Source organism: Pleurodeles waltl, chromosome 5 (genome assembly GCF_031143425.1).
Source record: "Pleurodeles waltl isolate 20211129_DDA chromosome 5, aPleWal1.hap1.20221129, whole genome shotgun sequence".
NCBI classification, from domain to species: domain Eukaryota; kingdom Metazoa; phylum Chordata; class Amphibia; order Caudata; family Salamandridae; genus Pleurodeles; species Pleurodeles waltl.
Genome location: NC_090444.1, coordinates 654,559,654 through 654,582,214, shown reverse-complemented (window position 1 = coordinate 654,582,214; position 22,561 = coordinate 654,559,654). Strand labels below are relative to the sequence as shown.

The window sequence follows — 22,561 nt, the reverse complement described above, 5'->3', positions numbered from 1 at the left end:
TGAAATTGACAATGACATGTCTGACATCACAGAATAAACCAGAGCATTGCATAGTTTAGCATCAAATTGTCTTTGTTTAGTTACCTCAGGTGCACTACCTGGTAAACTTGAAGCATCCTCCTCTGACCAGCACGATGCTGAAAGTTGGCACTTTTCCACAATTAAAGATGTGGTGCGGGACAGCAGTGGCTCCGGGCGCTCTCAGCAGGATCAAGGCGACAGTGCCCTTCACGACCTCAGAATGTGCATGGAGACCTTACAGCTCGGGACAGGTGAGACCTTTCGGGGTCAAAGGTTAAGGATATGGATGAAAGGCCCGATTCAAGTAATGCTACGAGGCCGGGGGAATTAGGACAGTGCTGAAGAGTGGACTAGGTCTTCACGGAAACTTTCCAAAAGATTATGGGTTGCCTGGCCGCTGTCTGTTGAGCCAGCCACAGGTCATGCCGTACCCACAGTGCTCGGGTGCGGGTACCCTTGCAAGACAGACTGAAAACACTAGCAGTTATCTGAACTGCAGAGCCAGTGTATCTCAGTGTTAGATTCCTTTGAGTGTTGCTGTGTCCAGTATATTTTACTTCATATTGAATTGCTTTTCTGGTGTTAGCCGCCATGGAATTGACTTTCTCCCCTAAAAATCTGGACTCTGTCCTATGCCCGGTCAATTAAAATGGTGTAGTGTATTGTAATCATTCATAAAACCATCAAAATATATTTTAGTCCCCGAACGATAAAGCTCCCAGGCCTATAGCTTTTAAAAACTTCGACCATGGTCATTTTTAGTTCAGACGTTAGCCAAGATCTTTTTGATTTTACTGAAATTATAGCTACGTGCTAACCGAGACTTGTGGGACTACATATCCCAGACTGCTTTGTGGCCGCAGGAAGCAGCCATTTTCAGCATCACCTGCTCCCACTTGCCAGACAAACAAGCGATCTGAAGCGCGAGGGGGCAAACCGAAGCGCGGGATGCACGTGGGTGCAGCCGACCGAGGCTGGGCCGGGCCACCCCCCTGAGCCTCGAACTGCTTTGTTTCCCCCTAGTACCTCCCTAATGCAATTTCTCAGGCCTCTTGTCCTGTCTTAATATATTGCCACAGTGATGGGTAAAAGAAAAGCGACTGAAGGTGGTGTGGGTGTGAAAAAGCACTAGAAAATCCCCCAAAAGTCGGGCTGTAATAATGTGCTTGATCACTTTGACAACCTTCTGGAGTATTGTGGGGAAATATTAGTTCCACCACCCGGTGTAGACCAACCAAGGAGTCCCAAACTGTCCCTAGTATCCCAACTACTGACTAATAAGCAGGAAAGTATATCTAATATGTTTAACAAAGCAAGGGAATTATGAGCAATAAGACCGTTTCTTACCATTAACTTGTATCCCAGATCCACCTACAACACAGGATTTCGCTGTTTCTCCTGCTCAAGCTTGGGCAGATTGGCCACCAAACAACCTGCCACGCTCCCCAAACGATGACCTGGTACGCTGTATACAAACACTTAGGTCAGAAATAGCAGCCGTAAAGTGGATGATAAGTGATCTTGTGGCCACTGTGAGGCATCTCATGGAAGAGAGGGGGAGAATACCCAGGGAAGGAGCTGTGATCCCAGTGTTGATCAACAGCCCCACTCAAGCACCCAAAGCTATCACTATGCCCCCCCATGTAAAACACCTTGGATGCTACACAGGCTTGCTACATGAGGAAACTACAACCAGGACACCAACCAGCCAGATCCTGCACCATGGGTTCTCAAGCATCTGCAGGTGTGCCAAATGAATCCACTTCCATTCACCCACAGGCAAAGGTCTCAACCTTTTACCCCCTACACTAGGGGAGGGTTGTCACCTTAGTAGAATACACGTTGCCAGAACCACCATTTTCTCCCATCAGAAGATTTTCATGACTAATGTACCCAAACTCAACTCTGGTGGGTGGTGGCGGTAGGGGAAGACTCCTTGGGTAACAAAGTCACCTCCTTGATTCGACATAGTAGAGGATGTCTCTCAGTAATTAAGAAAGATATTCTCAGAGACAGACGGCTCAGGTCCCTGAGCTCGCCGTCTGACTGTATTGAACTTCTTCTAGAAAACGGACAGTTAGCTTACGACTTAGTAGCACTAGACCCAAGAACCAATCCTCCGGATGGGTCTATTATACAGTTTAAACTCGAACCGTCCCTCCCGTTTTGCACACCACCCCCCGTTGTTGTAGATGTTGGCACTGTCTGTTCCAAGTTAGATTGACCCATTGAGGCCGAGGCACAGGCCTCCCATAATAGCTCTATTAACCGCGCAAGCTCTGACAACTGTCTCCACACTACCAGCTACTTAGCGGATATGCTCGAGCAGAGAGGAAGGAAGGCCCCTATTGAACCACCTAACGCCATTGTACCAGTCACCAAGGAAGCCTGTAGACCTTCTACAGGCTCCGTAGATTCCCTGCTAAATCCTCCCTCATCCCTTAACTCCATGACTACTTGTCGGAAAGCAAACATCGTCTCCTGGAATGTGGCAGGCATTAAATCTAAACTTCCATTGCCCCACTGGAAAACTTTAATTGACCAGAATGATATTTGCATCTTTCAGGAAACCTGGCTAGTGGAACCTGCCTACAAACCTGGTTATGCAACCTACCACATTCCTGCCATTTCTAGTAAGGTGGGTCACCCATCAGAGGGCCTCCTAATATGGGTGAAAATTGCACTTCAGTGCGTAGTGAAATGGCTACCTACGGATAGCCCCGATATTCTTGGTATCAGTCTCAAGGGACCTGGGGCCACTGTCATTGACATATTCAACATCTACGCTAGGGGGACAATGGGGCACAAGCACTCCGCCACCCTGCAGTCTCTCAAGAGCCTCCTGGGTGAGAGACCGTCCAATCATGCCCTTATTGTAGCAGGGGATTTCAGTGCTACCATTGAACCCCTCGGTCTGGACAATATGGGTGATTTTCTAGAAGAAGACAATCTTTGGCACGTACCCAGGCTTGAGCTCCCCCTATCAAGAAGTGGCATCAGGCTGCCTTGCAACTAAATGCCTTGACCCTTGTTGCATCGACTACATCCTGATGGACCTCAGACATTGGCATCTGGTAGATGATATCGTAGCTTGGAACCAAATGGACAGTGACCATAATCCTCTTTGCCTTAGCCTGGAGCCCCCATGGGGCAGGGCGCTTACTGCACCAACCACCGCCAAAGTAACCAAAGTGGTTCAGGCCGGGAACAACAGACGGCGTTTAAGATGGAGTAAGGTCGTCCTGCAAGACAACATTCTCTCTTCCATCAACCAGGACCTGTCACACTTTGTAGCATTGATATCTGCGATGGAAGAGGGGAAATGCTTCCCTCTATTAGAGGTACAAACTGAGTTTTTCAAAAGATTAGAATAGCTACTAACTAGCCCAGCCGCCCACATCACACGTAGTCTTCTACCCCGCAAGGGAGACAATTGGTTTAACCTAGACTGTCGGTTGGCCCGAGCAAAACTCATTAGGGCAATCAAGCAAAAAGATGTTGTCCATGTTAGGAGTCTGCGGTACCAGTATAAGCAGACGCAGACCAAGGCCAGGAAGGATTGGGAGGAGGAAAGATTGAGGCTCATGAACGTCTTTTGCGAATGCAGGGACACCTTCTGGCTCATGGTCAGCAAAAGAAACCAAAGGGGAGCTCCTGCAATTAGCAATAACATCCAGCCCTCAGACTGGTTTCTACATTTCAACTCCCTTTGCAATGCTGAAAGTCAAATCCCAACCACCTCTGTTCTCTTATTCCCCCCCCTGCCGAGCACTAACTACTGGGAGGGTTTGTTTAACATGGGAGATATTAGTGACGCAATAAATAACATAGTACGTCTGAAAGCTGCTGGCCCTGACGGCATTCCAGGAGATCTTTTCCTCCACAACATTGACAAATGGGCTGAGTACATCCTCCTCTTATCCAATGCACTTGCTAGGGGAGCCTCCATTCCTAAGTCTTGGAGGGGTGCTGAGGTAATACTCATCTATAAGAAAGGCAATAGGTCTCTACTTGCCAGTTATAGGCCCATAAGCCTCATAGATTATGTTGTGCTTTATTATCCAAAATCCATGACTGGATTACTGAGATCAACATCTTGTCACCATTACAGTCCGGCTTCAGGTCTAAAACCAGTACCATAGACCAGGTGTTTGAGTTTCTGCTGCTGTATTGGAGTCTCTTTGTAGCTTTCATAGACCTCAAATCTGCCTTCGACCTGGTCCCCAGAGGAACTTCTAAACGAGATGGGAATGCCTCGGGTTCCTGACAATAACCATTTGATTACACAAAGCCAACTTTGCAACAGTATGTTGGTGGAACCAATGCGACCTGACCGAATTAGGGTAGCCAGGGGCGGTGAGCAAGATTGTGTACTAGCTCCAACTCTCTTTTCCCTATATCTGAACCAGGTTGTCCAACATCTCACCTCACTGCCCTCTGATGCACCAGCCCTAGGCAATAAAAAGATCACAACCCTCTTGTTTGCTGATGACACCCTATCCAAAACCCTGACGGGTCTCCAACCTTTGCTTAACCGATTTGATGACTTCTGCTCAAAGAGAGGTTTAGAAATATACACTTCCAAAACTAAGTTCATGGTCATTACCCCACACAGATCATACAGGGGGAACCTTTCCCTAGGCGGGTCTAAATTAGAAGAAGTTAACATCTTTAAATATTTGGGGATCAAACTATCGGACTCAGTGTCCTGAAAAACCCACATTAATTCCATATCGTTAAAATGTAGCCAGTTGGTGGGCGTCCTTCTAAGGGAGCACCATGAATCTACTACAAGACTAATAGCAGCCGCTCTCCAGATTTGCAACATGAAGTCGGTTAGTGCAGCACTCTACAGCACTGAACTCTGGGGCTTCGAGGATGTAAAGGAGCTCACTCGGACAGGACATATGTTAATGAGAAAGCTCACCTCCCTGCTCCTGAGTACTCCGCTCCTCCCCTTGTATTTGGATCTGGCCCGTAAACCATTAACTGTCACAGCTGGTCTTAGACTGTTGCTGTTTTGGAGGAAAACTGTCTTCCTATGCCATTGCGCTCAGGGAAGTTTGTCTGCTTGATACTTCCAACAAGAGCAAGTGGATCAAGTCATTTAAGGCATCATTGACCACCATTGGGGTGGGAGACACATGGAATGGCTCATTCACAGGGTCACCACCCACTAAAGAAAGAGTGAAGTCTTGTTATTGGGAGTGGGTAACTCTGTCTATATCTCACTCACTTTCCACAGGGTAACTATCTAGCAAGTTTCTGGATTTCAAGTCTACCTGGCTGCTATAGCCCTATTTGGATAGCATTCTAGACCCAACTGAAAGGAAGCTCTATATGCAATTTAAATTTAGCTCCCTCCCGCTCAAATCTTTTGCTAACAGATGGCAGAATAGGGCCTCTACTAACTCGTTATGTCCCTGTTGCAACCTGACCCAGAAGTCTATTGCCTATGCCGTTTTCGTAGGTCCACTTTACACTTCTCCACGGAAGAAATGGCTTGCCTGAAACTGCAAACGGCTGGAGACTTGAGACCATGCACAGCCATGAAGATTCTGAAATCAGACCCAAGCCCGCCCATTGCCATTGCAGTTGCTAAATTCCTCCGAGGAATATGGGGCCAGATGTAGGTATATTCCAATTTGCGACTTGAAAATTGCGAGTCAGAGCACTCTATAGGACTGCACCAGCTGCACACTTGGGCTTCACCACAAGAAGAACTGGCTTCCACTGGTTCAAGGAGGGACTCCCTGTTTGCTACAGGGGAAAAATTGCTAACCAGAATCCCCTGCGCCACCTCCTTAAGAAACTGACCAGCTTACCACTGTCCAGTGGCCAAATAGTTTGCACCAGGTGCATTCTGGAAGTTGTAGTCTGCACCCCTCAAGGTGCATCTCAGAGCTTCTGGAACCTTGGGATGAGCTGTGGACCTCAAAAGAACCTTAAAGGAACATCTGGAAGAAGATCCAAAAGTTTGGAGAAGTTTGGAGAACGTTTGGAAAAAAGCTCCATAAAGGGACCAACCCACCGCTGCATCTCCGGACGGCTTGCTTCAACTGCTACCCAGCCTGGCTTGCAGGTTCTCCCGGTGAAGAAAATCTCTGAAAAAGTGACTAAGTCCAAACGTAAGAAGTTGACCAGGACCTCCCAGGCAGTGTATCCAAAGAGGACTCCAGGGATGTCGGATCAAGATTCAGGTTTGGCCCGGTCGAAAGATTTTCATTTCGAAAAAACGAATTTGTCCGAAGGTAAAAATCTCCACTGAGGGCTACCGCGACGCGTATCCGAGGAAGAGTTCCAGGAGGTCGGATTGAACTGGCAGCTTGGTCCTGCTGAAGAAAATCTCCAGAAAAACGAATAAGTCCGAAGGTAAACTTTTGACCGAGGCCTCCCGCGAGCTGCAGGGCTCCATCGTGGTCGGCCTCAAACTTTGACTTTGCCCCGGTCGAGGTGCGACCAGATGACCAGATTGGCGCTATTCGTTTCTAAGCACTAAAAAGCATTAATTCTTTACAAATTCATATCTCCAGTTCTCCGTATCCGATTTTTTTTGTTTTGATGTCATTTTAAAGATAAAAATATAATCTACTTTTATAAATTGGTGTCGCGTTTTTATTGTGTTTTGTGTTCTACTTATTTACTGTTTTGTGATATTTAAATGCTTTACACATATGTCTCCTAAGTTAAGCCTTGTTGCTCGTTGCCAAGCTACCAAGAGTTGAGCTGGGTTTCATTTATTGAGACCTAACTGGACCTATGTGGAAGTTAGTGGCCTATTGCTAAGTGTGGGTACTTACCTACCCTTACCAATAATCCATTTTCCAACAGTAACATTGTCTTTAAATCTAATCAAAAGAAACATAAGTAACAACTGCTTTCCCAACCCCAGAACCCACTGTGTCTGGCTTTACAGAAGGTTTGGGTTTGGCACCATAAAAAAGACCACATTCCTGTTTAGGAATGTATTTACTATTGAGAAGACCCAAGAACACACTGCATTGCTCCTAGTTTGCAAAGGTGAAATGCACCATGGGAGGATAGAAAAATATCTTGGTACCAAGGACTCATTGACCCATTTCACAAGAAAGCATTCAATCAAATGGTCAGAAGACCACCAGAAGGCCGCTTCTAGTTAATCTCTAGAGTTAAAATAGTTTAATGAGATGATAATTATGAAGTTGATTAAAAACAATGTTGCCAAAGTCCAAATGGGAGGGCGCCAAGCTCTACTGTCCCTACGCTGCAGGCAGCATCATTAAACTCTAGCTGTCACAAGGAAAAATATATCACAGTGACCCGTTTGCCCTGAGGTACCACACATTCATAGAAGTCAATTATAGAGGGTAAAAAATGAAAGAATCCTATCATGGCAGGGTTCACCGAGAAAACAACATACCATCAAAAGCATTCAATGTCTGATTCATAGAATTGGAAACTGGCAAAAATGTTGGCAAATAACTTCTGCCTTTTTCTGTGACCATTTGTGGAAAACTGTTAACTCAATGTCAGCAGATTTCCAGAATGTGCAAGAATTAAGAATTAGATATAGCACAAACCTTGCACTCTGGCTGTGTGTAGGTCATTTTGCTCAATATCTTCATGGTTTGGACTGTAATAGTGTGTCTCTTGTTGTGGTCACCTGGACAACTGTTCTGTGATAAGCTTGGAGCTTCAGACAGAACTGGGCTACGTAAAGAATGTCAGACTTGAGCATCTTCCTCATCTGTTGAGCAGATGCCCGTTCCCTTATTTTATATTGCATTCATCATTCTCTTACAGATATTTTGGCCCAGTTTTATCCTCCTCCCAGTTGGAGTCTCTCTTTGAATCTTCTGCTGAATGTCTTTTCTTTGCTGTTTCCTTCTCTCTGATGTCAGGGAGAGGTGGTGCCTTGCTATTTCCTTTAGTAATAATCTTCATCTTCAGTAAAGAACTACAAGATCTGCCCTTTGTGGCATTTTCTCCTAAATGGGATCAGCTAACGAAGACAGTTAACAATTTTCATGTGATTTATTCAGTGCAGGATGACACCATGGCAATTGACAGGATTTGTCTTATCTTCACACATAACTGCCAAGTTTTGCCAACATCCTGCAGAATTAATTGCCATAGTCATTAAATGGTTTTATTCCAGGAATCCCAAAATTGAATTAGTTGCCACTGATATTTGCTGTAAAATTGCCCATGCCATGTCTGATGGCAGATTATGAGTGTTCTGTTTTGCTAGTTGTCTGAAGATGTCACATTTCAAGGACTCCAGTGGATGTCTCCTGACACACCTGCATATATTTAAAGATATTAGGAGATTACATCTCTTTCACACTTTTGTGTGGCATGCTTCATCAATGATGTCCTCTCCTTATTTATGTAGGTAAATGTCACCTCATAGGACTAGACCAGTTGTGGGAGTTCAAAATAACATATGCTTGATAATAGCAGGGATACAGATATTTCAACATATATTTGTTTAAAACAATTACTTCATACATCCAATAAGTTGTTCCTACTGTTTTGACAACTTCTGGTGCTACGTTTGGTCACTGGAATTCCTCAGGGCTGAGGTGATTCCTCAGGGCTGAGGTGATCCCTAACAAATGTGCATCTATGCTGTACCATTTATTCAGATGAGCCATAAAGCTCTCCTACGTGTTCTAGAAAATAACACTTTACCTATGATTCACATTGTGATTAGAAACAAGATGGAAACCAATAAATAAATATATTAAAATGCTGATTTTGCTCATCAGGCACAGCCATTATATTGGCATCGCTTTTTGTAGTGGACACTTCAAATCAAATATTTTGTATGAGAACACGCCTATTCCCTAAATCCAAAAATTCAATCCCCACATCAGCCACACAACAAAACCAGCTGGGTTCCTAAATCCAGTTAAACAGAAAATATGTCTGGTGGCCTTTTCTCAATTTTCTCCAGGTTGGTTTGAGTTTTGAACTGATTGCAGAGAACACAGTACATGTAGGAGTGGACTTTTCTGACAACAACTGCTGGGTGAAAAGAACTGTGGCTTCAGATCCTGCTACAACTACAGAGGCTTGAGTGCTGGTTGCATGACAGCCGGATGACGTTGGTGTTCTGCCATAGTTGATGGTACTAACCATGCAAATTGAGTATTATAAAAATAAACTCTTTGGGTAAAGATTCAACAATTTTCAAAAACTCATTCTCAAGTGGAATATAAGGTCACTATACAACTAATAGCTGAAATTATGTTGTTTCCCCTTACATGGTATTAGACTACAAATTAGTTTTGTAATAAATAAATAAATCCCAAACCCTCACATGTCCTTCTTTACTCATTTTGTTTTACTCTATATCATTATACAATTCATGGCATTTACATGCATCTTGTAATTACACATATACTCCCATAAAACAATTTATATAAAACAAATGTTTCAAAACAACAAACCTAAGACTTAGAACAATATGTACCTTTTAGTCAACGTAGAGCCTTATATACAGTTATAAATAAATAGAGAACAGTATTCAAAAGTTCATCCCGGTGCAATCTAACCAAAGCTTTTAGGTGAATGCCATGGACACATAATCCATCTGTCACCTATCCCACCTGCTCCTCCACCTCCTTCTGTATCAGCACCAGCGAGCAAATGGCCATGGTATGGCCTTCCATTATTCTGAGCCACAACCACTGAGCTATCTCTTTCTCAGCTGATTGTCATGCTGCTGCCTCATCCTCCTGGGCCAGAACCTTGATGGTAGCAGGTGTTCCTAAGGAGAGAAGAAAAAAGGCATTGGTACCCACTGTAGAAAGCACATGTTTTTGTAAAGTCACAGAGAGCTGCTAGGTTCGTATCCCTAACCTACCCATCTCTTTCTCCACCCATTTATTATCATGCAGCTAATGATATAAGGGATAAAGTACCCTCTGCTGTACATTATAAGGATTTTGAAAGGCACCGTAGAGTTTTATAACCATATGGAGTAACAAGGCTGAAGACCAAGTTGTTTGGCAGAGGGCACTTTCCCCCATATGAAACATGGTCACACCATCACCTCTCCCACAAACTGCTTAAAACCTTGGTGGGTAGCTCTTTTAGCAATACAGAGAGCATGCTTCCAAACATGCATAATAAAAATAGAATCTCTAGTGCAAAATTAGACACATGAAAACCTGTTAGATATTTGTTGCAAAAATATATTTACAAGTCAGTTTAAAAATAAAAGCTGCACTAAGAATATGTAGTAGCATGCAGAAAGATTGTAACTTTTCTATAATTATCTAACGAATGCAAAAAAGAATCATGTTCTTTCTGGTAGTCAGTGCAAGCTAGACCAATAGAGAAGAAGAAAAAAATGCAATGTTTCAGTTTCGCTGCTTTAAACTGCTGCTCTGTGACCTGACCTGCTTTTCACCTGGCAGCAGGCATTCAGATATCAGAACTCAACTGCAATAACTTAGTACAGTCAAGGTCTGAGTCTGTTCTTTTTAATCAGCGACTAAGTGCGTCACTAGGGGCCAATTATAAAGAAATTAGATATGTGCATTTATACAGGGATAGCAGAATCTCATGTATTAAATAAGTATTGTTACTGGGTTTTATTAAGTTACCTTTAGTGGTCGGTTTATAACATTAGTGTATAGGTTGGTATAAGTGAAGGTGTTGTAATTACAGGGTTGGAGTTTTGGTTTGGGATAATTTTAGGTTTTTCTAGAGTTATAGCAATAACATACATTACTTGTTTAATTGTTTAAGAAATGGTGTGAAGAGTGTACAGCCACCTTTGGTATTGAGCATTCTGATGTCCAGTACAAGTAATTTTTTTACAAAATCTAGGATAAAAGCAAGGCATAATTATATAACATCCGGTTCCCTCGGTAAGGAGTGGCACAATGCAAACGAGAATTACGTGCATATATAAGGTGTGGTAATTTTGGCACATGCTTGACAGATATATAGAGGCAAAATATCTCTCTGCAAGGCAAACGTGTAAGCACATCAAGGAAAAAAATAAATATCTCTAAGCCATAAAGTGGTCTTATCTTACATTGGCAGCTGAAATATAGATAAGGCATGATTTGTGGCAATAGTGAATGAGGGTACAATTTAATTTTTGTTGAAAACAATAGTGATGACATAGGCAGTTGCAGCTTTAAGTAAACAAAGTAAAAGTAATGCTCCGGATCCTGACTATCTGCCGCTTGATCTCTTTTTTCCGAACTAGGCCACTAGGTCCCAATTTTAAATAACGCATTTGCCATTCCCCATCTTCAGCGTACAATGCCCCTCACCCTTGTTCTCCTGCCTTTGACCTTTCTTTTTCTTTACCCATTCTCCCGTTGTCTGTTTCCTCAGCACTTCTTTGCTTTATTCTCTCTTGACTTTGGCTTCTTTTTCCTCCCTCTGCCTGTCTTTCTTACACTCATTCACTCACCCTTTTTCTACTCTTCTCCTTCCTTTGGCACCACTCCTTTTTAGGGTCGAGACTGCGTTGCATGCGCTCGCACATGCGTATCGTTAGCGAGACGCTTTAGGTATTAGAAAAGGACTCGGAGCCCCGTCGACGTCACGTCAGTGTCTTTCATTGGCAAGTTGGCTTGCATGTTAGAATCCACTTCTTTTGATTAGTGGAAGGCACGCATACGTCATGCCTTTTCCGTGGTTAGCCCTCCTCGAGCGCAGCGACCAAGTACGGAAAACATGCGAGGTTCTCTGGGGTTGTGGACTACTCTTTCTCTGTTTTCGTAGCGCGATCTCACTGGGGGGCAGAAGTCAAGCGCTTCGTTAATTGCACTTTTGCCGGTTACGATCATAATTGCACTTTGTGTGAACTGTACAGTGCGATGCCGCTGTTTTTTTCTTTTAATGCCTGGAAAATCCGGTTGGGAGTTTACAACTGTGAGCTGTTGTAACTCTGACAAATGCGAGACCCTAGTGCATTGCAATCGCTTGTTTCCCCTTCCTCAGCTCTTATCTTCCTTTCCCAAGCCATTCTGCTTTTCTCTGCTACTCCTAATATATAAATGCAGTCCTGAATGCCACAAATACACAGATAGACTGAAGGGGCATAACACAGGTTACTGCTGCACAGAGGGCCTCTAACCCTTTAAGCCCCCCCACCCCTTGAGAGGATCCTTACTCAGCCCAAGGCCCATGTATATATGAGAGATATGGAAGGGTGAGGGGGGCTCATTACACCACTGGCATACTGTCCTGCGCCCGTACGTAGAGAGTACACCATTGAACTGCACAATTGCCCATTCAGCCCACTCTGTCCGACTGCAGTTCAGCTGCTTTCAATGTTGACAGTCTACTGCCCAGGTCTGGGATTTGGGGACACCAGATTAAAAGGGTCATTTTTCCCTTCTTTGTAATTAAAAAACATATGGGATGTCTAACCTTACTTCTTTTGCGCAGGAGTTTCATAATTCCTGTATTTCAAATACTTGTTTATGGTAGCTTCTTAAAAACAAAACCGTTGCTTAAGAACGAGTAACAAGGACTCGTAATTCTTAACAATGCATGTTTTTCTTTTCTTCTCTTAGTCCTACGTGACCTGTGCACTAGGGATACAGTTTGTGGGATATGTCATGATCTGCTTTGGAGCCACAAATTCCATCCTGTCAATGCTGGCTGGAAAGCTCTCCGAGTACACTGGCAGGATCGCCATGTTTGTGCTAGGTAAGGATTCCATGTGTACAGGACAGTGAATGGAGGACGAAAGGCTTAAGGAAAATCTGGGCTATAAACCCTTCTTGTGTGAAAAAGTAACATCACTCGTTTGCACCACATTTTTACCCACAGAATGCACACTTCTGTATATGTTTACTCTTTGCATTTCTATTTGTATTCTGTTTGGTGCTCGTAGAGAGTCTGAATTGCAAGCTATGGGAAAGCATGGTCAAAGTTTTGATATGAGCTGTACCAGAGGTCCTTCATTGTCCAAACCAAAGGGGCAAACCCAGTTAGCAATATGGATGTCTTTGAGTTATATTTGGTAGTTTGGATTTAGCAAAAAGGCAAACCGCTCGTGAAATGTGTGAGGTTGTATTTGTAATTAAAATATAGCCAAATAGCGTTACAGTTTAAGACGTAATAAACCTTAAAATCCAAAACAAGTTATATTTAAACAAAGCAGTAAGCAAAATGCCTCAAATTGCCGCAAAAATGTATAGAATTGGAACAGAGGTTTAATGTTCAACAAAGAATATATAACCTTTACATAAGAACGTATAGGGATATGCATTACAACATATGTCAATGTGAGCAGTAGAAATATTAAAACAATTACATTTTCCCTTCATAGAAGATCAGGGACGAAGCACACATGACCATCAAGATGACTTCACACCGGCAAATGGTTAACTTTACAAATGGTGGTGTTTATATGCTTGAGTAGAATTAAACAAAGCTAACAGCTAGCCCACCTTTCTTCTAGGGAGTTCCCCCTGAAACTATTTTGAAGGAAATGAGGACAAATTGTTCATTTACTGTCTTGAAATATTCCGATATCCTATTTATGTGTGGTGTAAATCTTCCGCTCCTCAAGGAGTTGGGGCTTTAATGATCAGCAAAGCAAAGATTACCCACCAGATCTGGTTAAAAGTTGCCACTACTCAAAAGAACAATGGAAATTGGTGGGAAAACATGTATTTCTTACAGGCTCTCATAGCAGTGGGGTACTCAAATAGGAGATCTTAAATGGTTAAAAACGACTTAATATAAATGGACAAATCCCATTTAAATACAAGTACGTATTTTGTGTATATAGAGGGTTTTGTAGCAGTGTACTATCAGTATTTTTCTCAGGGACAACTTTCTTATCTAAAGCTTTAATCAACTCACATAGTTGGGTGTGTGTGTCAAACCCGCCCCCAGAATATTGCAGCATAAATTTACAAATCTTGGGGCTCAAAAATGGAAATTTTGCAGCATTATTGTGGCACTTTACTTTACTCGTAATCATTCATTTTCAGCCTTAAATCAATTGAAACTGTTTTAGCAGAATATACAACTGTGAAATGAGCATGTTTAAAGTGTATGGGAATGATTGGTATATTCTCCTTAGTGTAAACATTCTGGACCATAGTTCAAGCCAAGCACAATAGCACAGGGTTGCTGTTGCTCCTGTGTTCTGTGGCATTGTGTTGGCTTGGGGCTAGAGGTTCCAAGTTCTAGAGCCATCTGCTATAGGACACCAAATGCCTCAGTTATGAGGGAGATGGGCACCTTCCCTAACATCCTTCCATACTGAGGCGAGTGTGCCCGACAATAGCCCCTTAGTGTCCTTGCATTAACATAGGACAGCCAATCCAAAATGAAGCATTCAAAAAAGTGCCACATTTGTTTCACCTCCACTTATGCCGAGGATTGTGATGTAGACTCCAGTGACTGGCCCACCCTTCAAGAATTCCTCCTTAGTTAATGGCCAATATTTCATAGCCCTCTGAGCATTTTAGCATTTGGCAACTGCTTCTGCCACTCTACAAAAAGTACTTGCTTAAAAAACACAGAATATATTTCCTTGTCATCATAAGAGTTACATTTTGTATCGTGTTGAGTCCCAAATGAGGTTTGCACTTCGCAGAATACTGCAGTAAGTTCCATGTAGTTTCACTTCTCCTTTTACCACGTATATGATACAAGCACAGAGATGACTAATGAAACACCCGTTATTTAGAGAAATGCTGGAGGGTCTGTTTAGTGCTGGCTGCAAAAAAACACCCAGAGATCTTTTCTTGCCATGCATCATCTGAACTCGGTTTTGTTGTAGGGGAAGAAAACACCACGTGCGAAACTCATGGCAGCTTGCTAATTGTAGGATTAGCATGGAGCATTCGCTTCTTACTAAGGGCCTCATTTACAATGGTTTGGCACAGGGCAGTGTCACAAGTCTTTTTGATGCGCTGCCCTGCGTCAAAACAAGAGGGCAGGAAAGCATTGTATCTACAAGATATGGTGCATTCCTGTCCTTGTCCCCTGCACTTGTGCACAAATTGCTGCCATGCACCAACGCAGGCACCCTTGTACCATGGTGCAAGGATGCCTGCATTTTGGGGATGATTGTTTTTGTGCAGGAGAGGACACCTTCTTGCATAAAAACAATCATGAGGGGTGTTTTCCTCCTTCTATGTAAGGTGGCTTAGGAAACTGATGCATTCCCAGGTTTGCAAAACCTTGTAAATCTGGGAATGGATCAGATTTCATGGGTGTTGCATGGGAACACCCATAGCAACACCCATGGAACGCCCCTTTCACGCATATTAATGCGTGAAAGGGGGCCATATCTACCAGACCATGGAAAGCCATGCAAAGTGGCTTTGTGTGGCCTTGTAGATATGGCCCTGCAGCCTGCGCCTCCCGTGCATCAAAAAAAGTGATGCAATGGAGGTGCAAGGCACTTGTAAATGAGTCCCCAAGAGTGTAAGAGAATGTAGTTAATTGTATTTTAAACGTGGATACACATCCAGTACAGACAGTGCATCAAGCTCATACTCAGATTTTTGGAGTTTGAATTTGGAGTGGACACTGAAAAAAACGAGCTGTGCAAAAAACCAGTTTAAAATTCACTCAAAAATTATGGAAAAAGTTGAAAAAAGAGGTCCCAAAGTTTAATTTCATTCGAACAACAGTTTCTGATGAGGCATCAGAAGATGACTGTCTGGCCATTCTCCCTCCAGATGACTGTGGGTGCGTTTTCTACTTTTCAATGCACTTCGAAGTATGATTCAGAGGGCCAACTGCTGATGGCCCCCGCCCAGATGATACAGTTTGCATCTGCCCATAGCATCCTCTCTCCCCTTGCAGAGCTCCAGGAACAAGCTGTGAGTCAGTAGCGCAGCCTTTTAACCCCTATATCCTGCACGTCAGAGAGGAATGCATGACCGGGACTGCAGTTGCAAGGCTTTGCTCACCTTCTTACTTCACAGGAGCTTTGTATAAACAGATTTCGCGACCATTATGAAAACTGGGCTATTCTGATGACCGGGCTTGGCAGAATCTTAAACAGCAAGGACTTCCTGCTACCCGTTTGCTTCTCAAATGCAGGTGGTTATCCACAGATCCCCAACAAGTCCTCAAAAATGTATGTTAAGCACAATGGTCATTTAAACAGCTGATAAGGCATCCCAGTAAGGTGAGACTATCTATGCCGTGAATTCCTGGTGGATGGGTGGTCTTCATTACATAGTGACGTATGTGTGCAGCCAATAAGCAGTCCCCATGTTTGCTGTCTGCCCGAAGACCTTTGTGGCCAAGATGGTAAATATTATGTTTATCGTGCTCCGTAGCTGATTTTATGATTATCTAGTGAATCACAAAATGCTGGAGTGCCTGGTGTGTGTCTGTGAATGTTCTGCTTCAGTGCTTCTTATAGAAAAATTCTATTGGTCCTTCTAAAACAGAGGGACATACCTCATGGGAGTGGGCAATAGATAAACAGATAAGGCCCATATTTATCACGCCCTTGCTGCTCTGCGTTGCATGAAAAGGAAAGGGCTGCAATGTACCATTTTACCATTAAGCAGCTAATTCCTTCACTTTCCCTAGTGCTAGCACACTTTTGGCTGCTTATTGCCGATAGTGCAAAGGCGCCTGTGTTGTAGGGAGGGTTATTTTTGTGCAGGAAGAAACACCTTTCTGCCCAAATATAATCCTGAGAGGCATTTTCCTCTTTCTATGTGTGTTGCTGAATGCAGCACACGTAGAAAGAAGAAAAAAACAAAGAGAAATTGAGATATTTCTTCTTGTTACCCCCTCCCCTGGGTAGGTGTAGCATTTTGATGTATTCCCAGGTCTCCCACTATTGGTAAATCTGGGAATGTGCCAAAAACCATGATTGAATACATGGGAACACCTACGATCCACCCATGGAATGCCTTTCTGTCGAAGAGTAATGCAAGTCTGGGATTTGTGCTGCCTTGCGGTATTCTTGATTTATCAAGCCATGCAAGGCCATGCAAGGGGGCCTTTTGTGGCTTAATAAATCTCACACAGGTTTCGCATTGTCCCTGTGTCCCTTGCATGGAGGAAAAGTGACACAAAACCTTGATAATTATAGCACTAAGTTTTTACTGTGTCCTTGGTTTCTCATCATTGGTGCACTCCCTAGTGTATCATTCTTTTCTGACGTCACTTACAGTAAGTGCCAGTGGTCTGAGTGTAAGGATCGTTATTCTGCCTTTGTTTCTAAGTGTGTCATACCTAAATGATGGGACTATATTTAACCATATAGGTGTGTGTACTCCTAAATTATATTGACTAATTGCTGTCTGGAATTAAAAATCTGTCTAGGGTATGTTCCATGACTTCATAAATTTGTATCACCCGCACATATTAAAACCACAAGCATGTGTTGACCTTAGTAATTGGAGATCGCCACGTTTCACTGCCCTATTTGGCAGATTCTTAAGGACCTGTGGACCATAACACTCTAAAGATGCCTCCAATGTTCTCATCTGTTTCCAAAAGGAGTTATTAACTGAACAAAAACAAACCTAACCTAATTGTGCCTGGATTGCCAAATACCATCATTGTTATGCACAAAATGATTAAAAGCACTCCTCCCTTTACCTGTACTCAAAAGGTAAGATGCATACCAGTGATATACCTTATTTGCTTGTGTTTTCTCTTCGGCCTTTCTAGCTTCATGGTCTTTTAGTACCCATTGAAAGGTGCTTGACTGTCCAGAAATATATTAATATAGCATTTAAGAAACCAGGGAACATTGTGGACCTAGATAGAGAGGGGGAGTGTGTCCTCACCTAATTGGTTTCTAGGATCTGATAGTCATATACTATTGTATATATAAATCTCCGTTCAAGGAATACATTCTGATTCTAAACCTGGACAGGCTACAGAAATAATCATACTCACTCAAGCCATGGGGCAAGCAATAGTGGTTACAATAGTAGAAAAAAACTGATGAAATTTCTCCACATGGGTCATGAATACATACCTTTCAGAAACGTAATGATTTTTTCCAAAAATATGATCTTACCAATTTTGTACAATGCAAGAATTAATTTCAAATTCCACTTTTTCAGAACGGATAAAAAATGCTGATTTCCTCAAAACACAAAATTTTATTTTCATGAAAATCTGTGCTCATCTTCACTAAATAGGGACAAACGCTTGAATTTTTCATTCTATACCTATTACTGACAAACGCTTGCATTTTTCATCCTATACCTATTACTGCCACGTGGACAGATTCTGTCATTTATGTCCATTTTCTCCTTCAAATATAAGGGATGTCTATCATATGGAAAGAATTTCTATCACGATTATGCTACAGTCAAACACCTACAAGCTATTAGCAAGACGGTCCTATATTCAGGCCCACACGTCTGTCTAAGGATATCCACAATGAAGTGATGAATGCCCACAATTTGTAAAAGAGGTGCACCAATATGTTTGGGGTTGATCGAACTAGGTAAAAACATCGTAATATGTCATGGATGGGCACAATTATGTGATTTATAGTCATCATTTTATGCAACAGTCACCAGAATGTAGGAGTCCAGTGCTCATAGAATACCCCCATTACTGCATAGGGACTTCTCAGACACATGTTCCTGCACATCCGTTTACCACTGACACACAAATATGCACACACCTGAATACACCCACACAGATGCTTTTCACCCAATTATATTTTTTAATTCCATTGGTGCTGAAGGCCGTCCTAAAGATTCGCTCCATTATCAGAATATGGGAAAATAGTTCCCTCCTCCGCTCATGGCTGAAACCATCAGGCAGTGTCAGCCAATATCCAGAGGAGGCAGACGAATGGGGAGATTCTTGCTTGTGCCGGCACTGTTGCATACGTTTTCGTGTGTGCTTGTAAAAGCGAAAGGTTTTAATCAACATGCGCACTGGAGGAAGATGACTGCTCAGCCAACCATCCACCCAGGCTAGGCTTTAGTGCTGGAGGCGTCCAGTGCAGCAATCCTTTTTGGCGCCCCCTGGCTCCCCCATGATCTCAGGGCCAGCTTTAGCGCTAGTGACACCCTGTGCGACAGTCTTTTTTGGCACCCCCAACCCATGACCACCTCTTCGGATTCCCTCACCCGGCAATTGTGCCCTTTATCTCTCCATAGCCCCCCTTTCACATACATTTATTTGCTTTAAAGCACTTGTAAAGGCTGGCTTTACTAATCCACTCAGCTATCCACATAAAATATAGTTCAGTTCTTTGCAGCAGGCATATTAACCCTCTATTATGGTGAGTCAAAGCTGCTGCTAGACAAAACTCCAATCTCTCTCCCTAGTAGGAACATTAATCACAAGAGTTATCTTGACATTTTTATTGCTTCCTAAAAGATATACCACAAGGAAATTATGCTGAACACAGCAACCCACCCCGCCAACGTCAGCGCCCTCTACTCCAGGTCAGCGCCCGGTGTGACCGCACTGCCCTAAAGCTGACACTGCATCCACCCACTTAAGTGCTCGTGTTAGGATCAGTCACTAGCTGATCTGAAGGAGTGAGTTAGGGAGCCTTTTGGCTTGACAGGTCAAAATAATATTTCCTGAAGGAAATGTTTTTTGAAGCCTATGTTATTTAGCAGGCTGAACCTAGATGCAGTATCAAGCTAAATAGTAGCAAAAACAAATACCACTGATTCAAAAACTCAGTGAACATCGTTTGTAGAGCTGAAACTGCACTGAATGAGATAGGCCTCTTCTCTCAGATATTTATAGCAACATTTCTGGATACATGCTGCGCGGGTGAAATTCTCTGAAAGTCGCGTGTTTTGTTCCGCAAAAGTCATATTTTCACCTATAGATTGGAATCAACAGATGAAAGCAGTTTTCTTCATAGCCTATCATCTCGTCTTCTGAACTTCAGGGTCAGTAATCCTTGCGTACTCCAGGTGAGCTGCTTGGGGTCTCCATAAAATAGGCAACAAATCCTGTTGTTCCCCCTTTTCCTCGACAGGTGAAGTCCCAGTCAATGACGTCAGAACGTTTTGTACAAAATGGATTAAAATAGCTGTTAAATAAGGTGGTATAGAAGAGGAGGATACTGGATCGATCACAGGAAAGCAATAAACCAAATAATTAGGTTATAATGCATTATTAGAATGTGAGGAATTCCCTTCACCAAAATATAGATTAATGTAAATTAAGAAGAATGTCTGGGTTGGAGTGAAATCAAGTTCTTGGATATTAACTACATAACTACTAATTTTGAAGAGTAGGTTGTAACGTTATATAAGTAATGTTTTAAATTAATGTTTTTTGTAATAAAATGAATAAGTAAGATATAGTTCACTCATTTCTGATTTGTGTTTTTTTCATAATGATGAATGTATTTTAAAAATTAAGATATAAATTACTCTCATCCTCCTATTGAATGTTACTGCATCAATGAAAGGTTACATCTAGACAGAAATTATGATTACTAGAAGAGTATCAACCTTCAATTATAATATGAAAGTATAATTTCTAATGACAGCCTAGAGACCCTTTAGACTCCTAAGAATGGCATTACTTGGGCCCATCAGCTAAAAGTAGTCGAGGATACTTTACTAATTTATTATATAAACTGATGGTATGTGATGGATGACAGTAAAAGCGTAAGAAGGTGCCATACATAAACGTAAGTTTTCCAGTGCTTTTATATCATCGCTTTACTCCTTGCCTTTTAATCTGTAGCTTCAGTATAAATGGACAAGAGCTACTGTGTGTGTCCTGTACATGGGTGTTCTGAGACTGACTGAATGCTGTTAACATTTTCTAGGGACGAAGGTAATAAACAAATAATAATGATTATAAAATGGGGACGTTCTTCTACATTGGTCCTTCTATGGCAGTACTGTGCAAATTGTAGCACTTTTCACTTATATAATCGGACCAACATAATCTAAATAAGTCCTCATTGAGAGAGTTATTTTTCAATGTAGGCATATCTCTTTTCCTGTTAATTGACCATATACGCAGGTTGTTTCAATGAAAAGACATTGATTTGGCCTCCATTTGTTAACCAGTAAGCAGTCTGTAATCAAAATCAAATCAGCACTTTGGTCCTTACTGGGCTGCAGGGAAAGACGTAGTGGTGAGATGAGAAATCAGAGGTTCAGTGAAGTGCATCTTTGTACATGGTTCCCTCCATCATCTGACAGGATTTTGATGTTGTCTTTTGACTCTGGCCAGTCAAACCATGACTTTGAGTTTGACAGACACTTTACTCAACCACAAATGTGACAGAAATCCTGTCTGCCGTATTACAAGTGACATTAGATATAATGCACTTGTAATTCAGTGGAAAGGATATCCATCATGTTTGTGATGGACTAACCAGTCAGCCAAACTCTAAATCAGGCCCTTAGACAGCACACATGAGACACTTAAAGAACATGGCATCTTGGCTGCTTCTGCAATTTTGTATTTAAGGTAGGTGGGAGGTCGGCTTTTTAGGGGAGGGGGTGGGGGTTTGGGGTAATTTTTGTATTTAGGGCGGGGTGGAGGGTTGTGGTAATTTTTTATTTAGGGAGGGTGGGGGGGTCAGGTTTTTAGGGGCAGGAGTGGGAGAAATTTTGTTTTTAGGGGTGGGGTTGCTTTATTTTTGGGGTTGGGGGTCGGTTGTTTTTAGGGCGGGTGGGGGTTGGGATAGGTTTTAGTGCTTGGGTGGGTGGAGGGTTGTGTTTTAAGGGCAGGGTAGTTTTATTTTTGGGGTGGGAGTAAGTTTATAGGGCGGGTCGGGTAGGTTTTAGGGCTCAGGGTGGGTGGGGGTCGGGGTAGTTTTATTTTTAGGACGGGGTCGGGGTAGTTTTATTTTTGGGATGGGGTCAGTTGTATTTAGAGCGGGTGGGGCGTTGGGTAGGTTTTAGAGCTCAGAGTGGGTGGGGGCTATTGGGGTAGTTTTTAGGCGTGGGTGGGGGGTAAGGGTAGTTGTATTTTTAGGGCGGGTGGGGGGTGGCATGCGAAAACCACACATGCCGTTCCATACGTGCCTTTACTAGGCATGCCTTTACAATGAAAAAACGTTGGAAAGGAATGCCTGGTAAATGCATTTGTGGAAACAACACAGTCATAGTCCCGACCGTGTAGTTCGGGCATGCGTGATTGGCACATGCGTTGTTCGATCCTACATCCCCAGGGGGAAATGTCTGGAACAACAACCACAGAACCGCAACAACGTTGTTAACGAAAGCGGAACCACACAAGCGTTAACGACTGCCTTTTTCTCTGCCTTAACCACGTATGTGCTGAACAACCCACATGTGTGGTTAAGGCAGAGAAAAAGAGAGTCAGCAGTAGGAGAGGATGCGGTCAGGTAAGGGCGGGTGGGGGGCGGGTTTTTAGGGGTGGGGATGGGGAGTCAGGGTAACTTTGTATTTAGGGTTTAGGGAATGGGGTGAGGTTTAAAGGGGAGGGGGTGGGGGTCGGGGTAATTTTCTATTTAGAGCGGGGGATCGGCTTTTTAGGGGCATGGTTGGGGGGTCGGGTCATTTTGTTTTTAGGAGTGGGGCAGGGTGTTGGGGTCATTTTTGTATTTAGGGCTTTTTAGGGGCAGGATGGGGGGTCGGGGTAGTTTTGTTTTTAGGAG

General features: G+C 43.0%; 1 protein-coding gene across 2 annotated transcripts in view; it reads left to right on the top strand.

The window, feature by feature from the left end:
- Positions 1-22,561, top strand: part of LOC138295911 (protein unc-93 homolog A-like) — a 304,727-nt gene that overhangs the window by 214,913 nt on the left and 67,253 nt on the right. For both annotated transcript variants that reach the window (XM_069234534.1, XM_069234533.1), the window contains exon 7: positions 12,552-12,687. In XM_069234534.1, the coding sequence (XP_069090635.1) occupies positions 12,552-12,687 (136 nt within the window). The remainder of the gene's footprint in view (positions 1-12,551; positions 12,688-22,561) is intronic.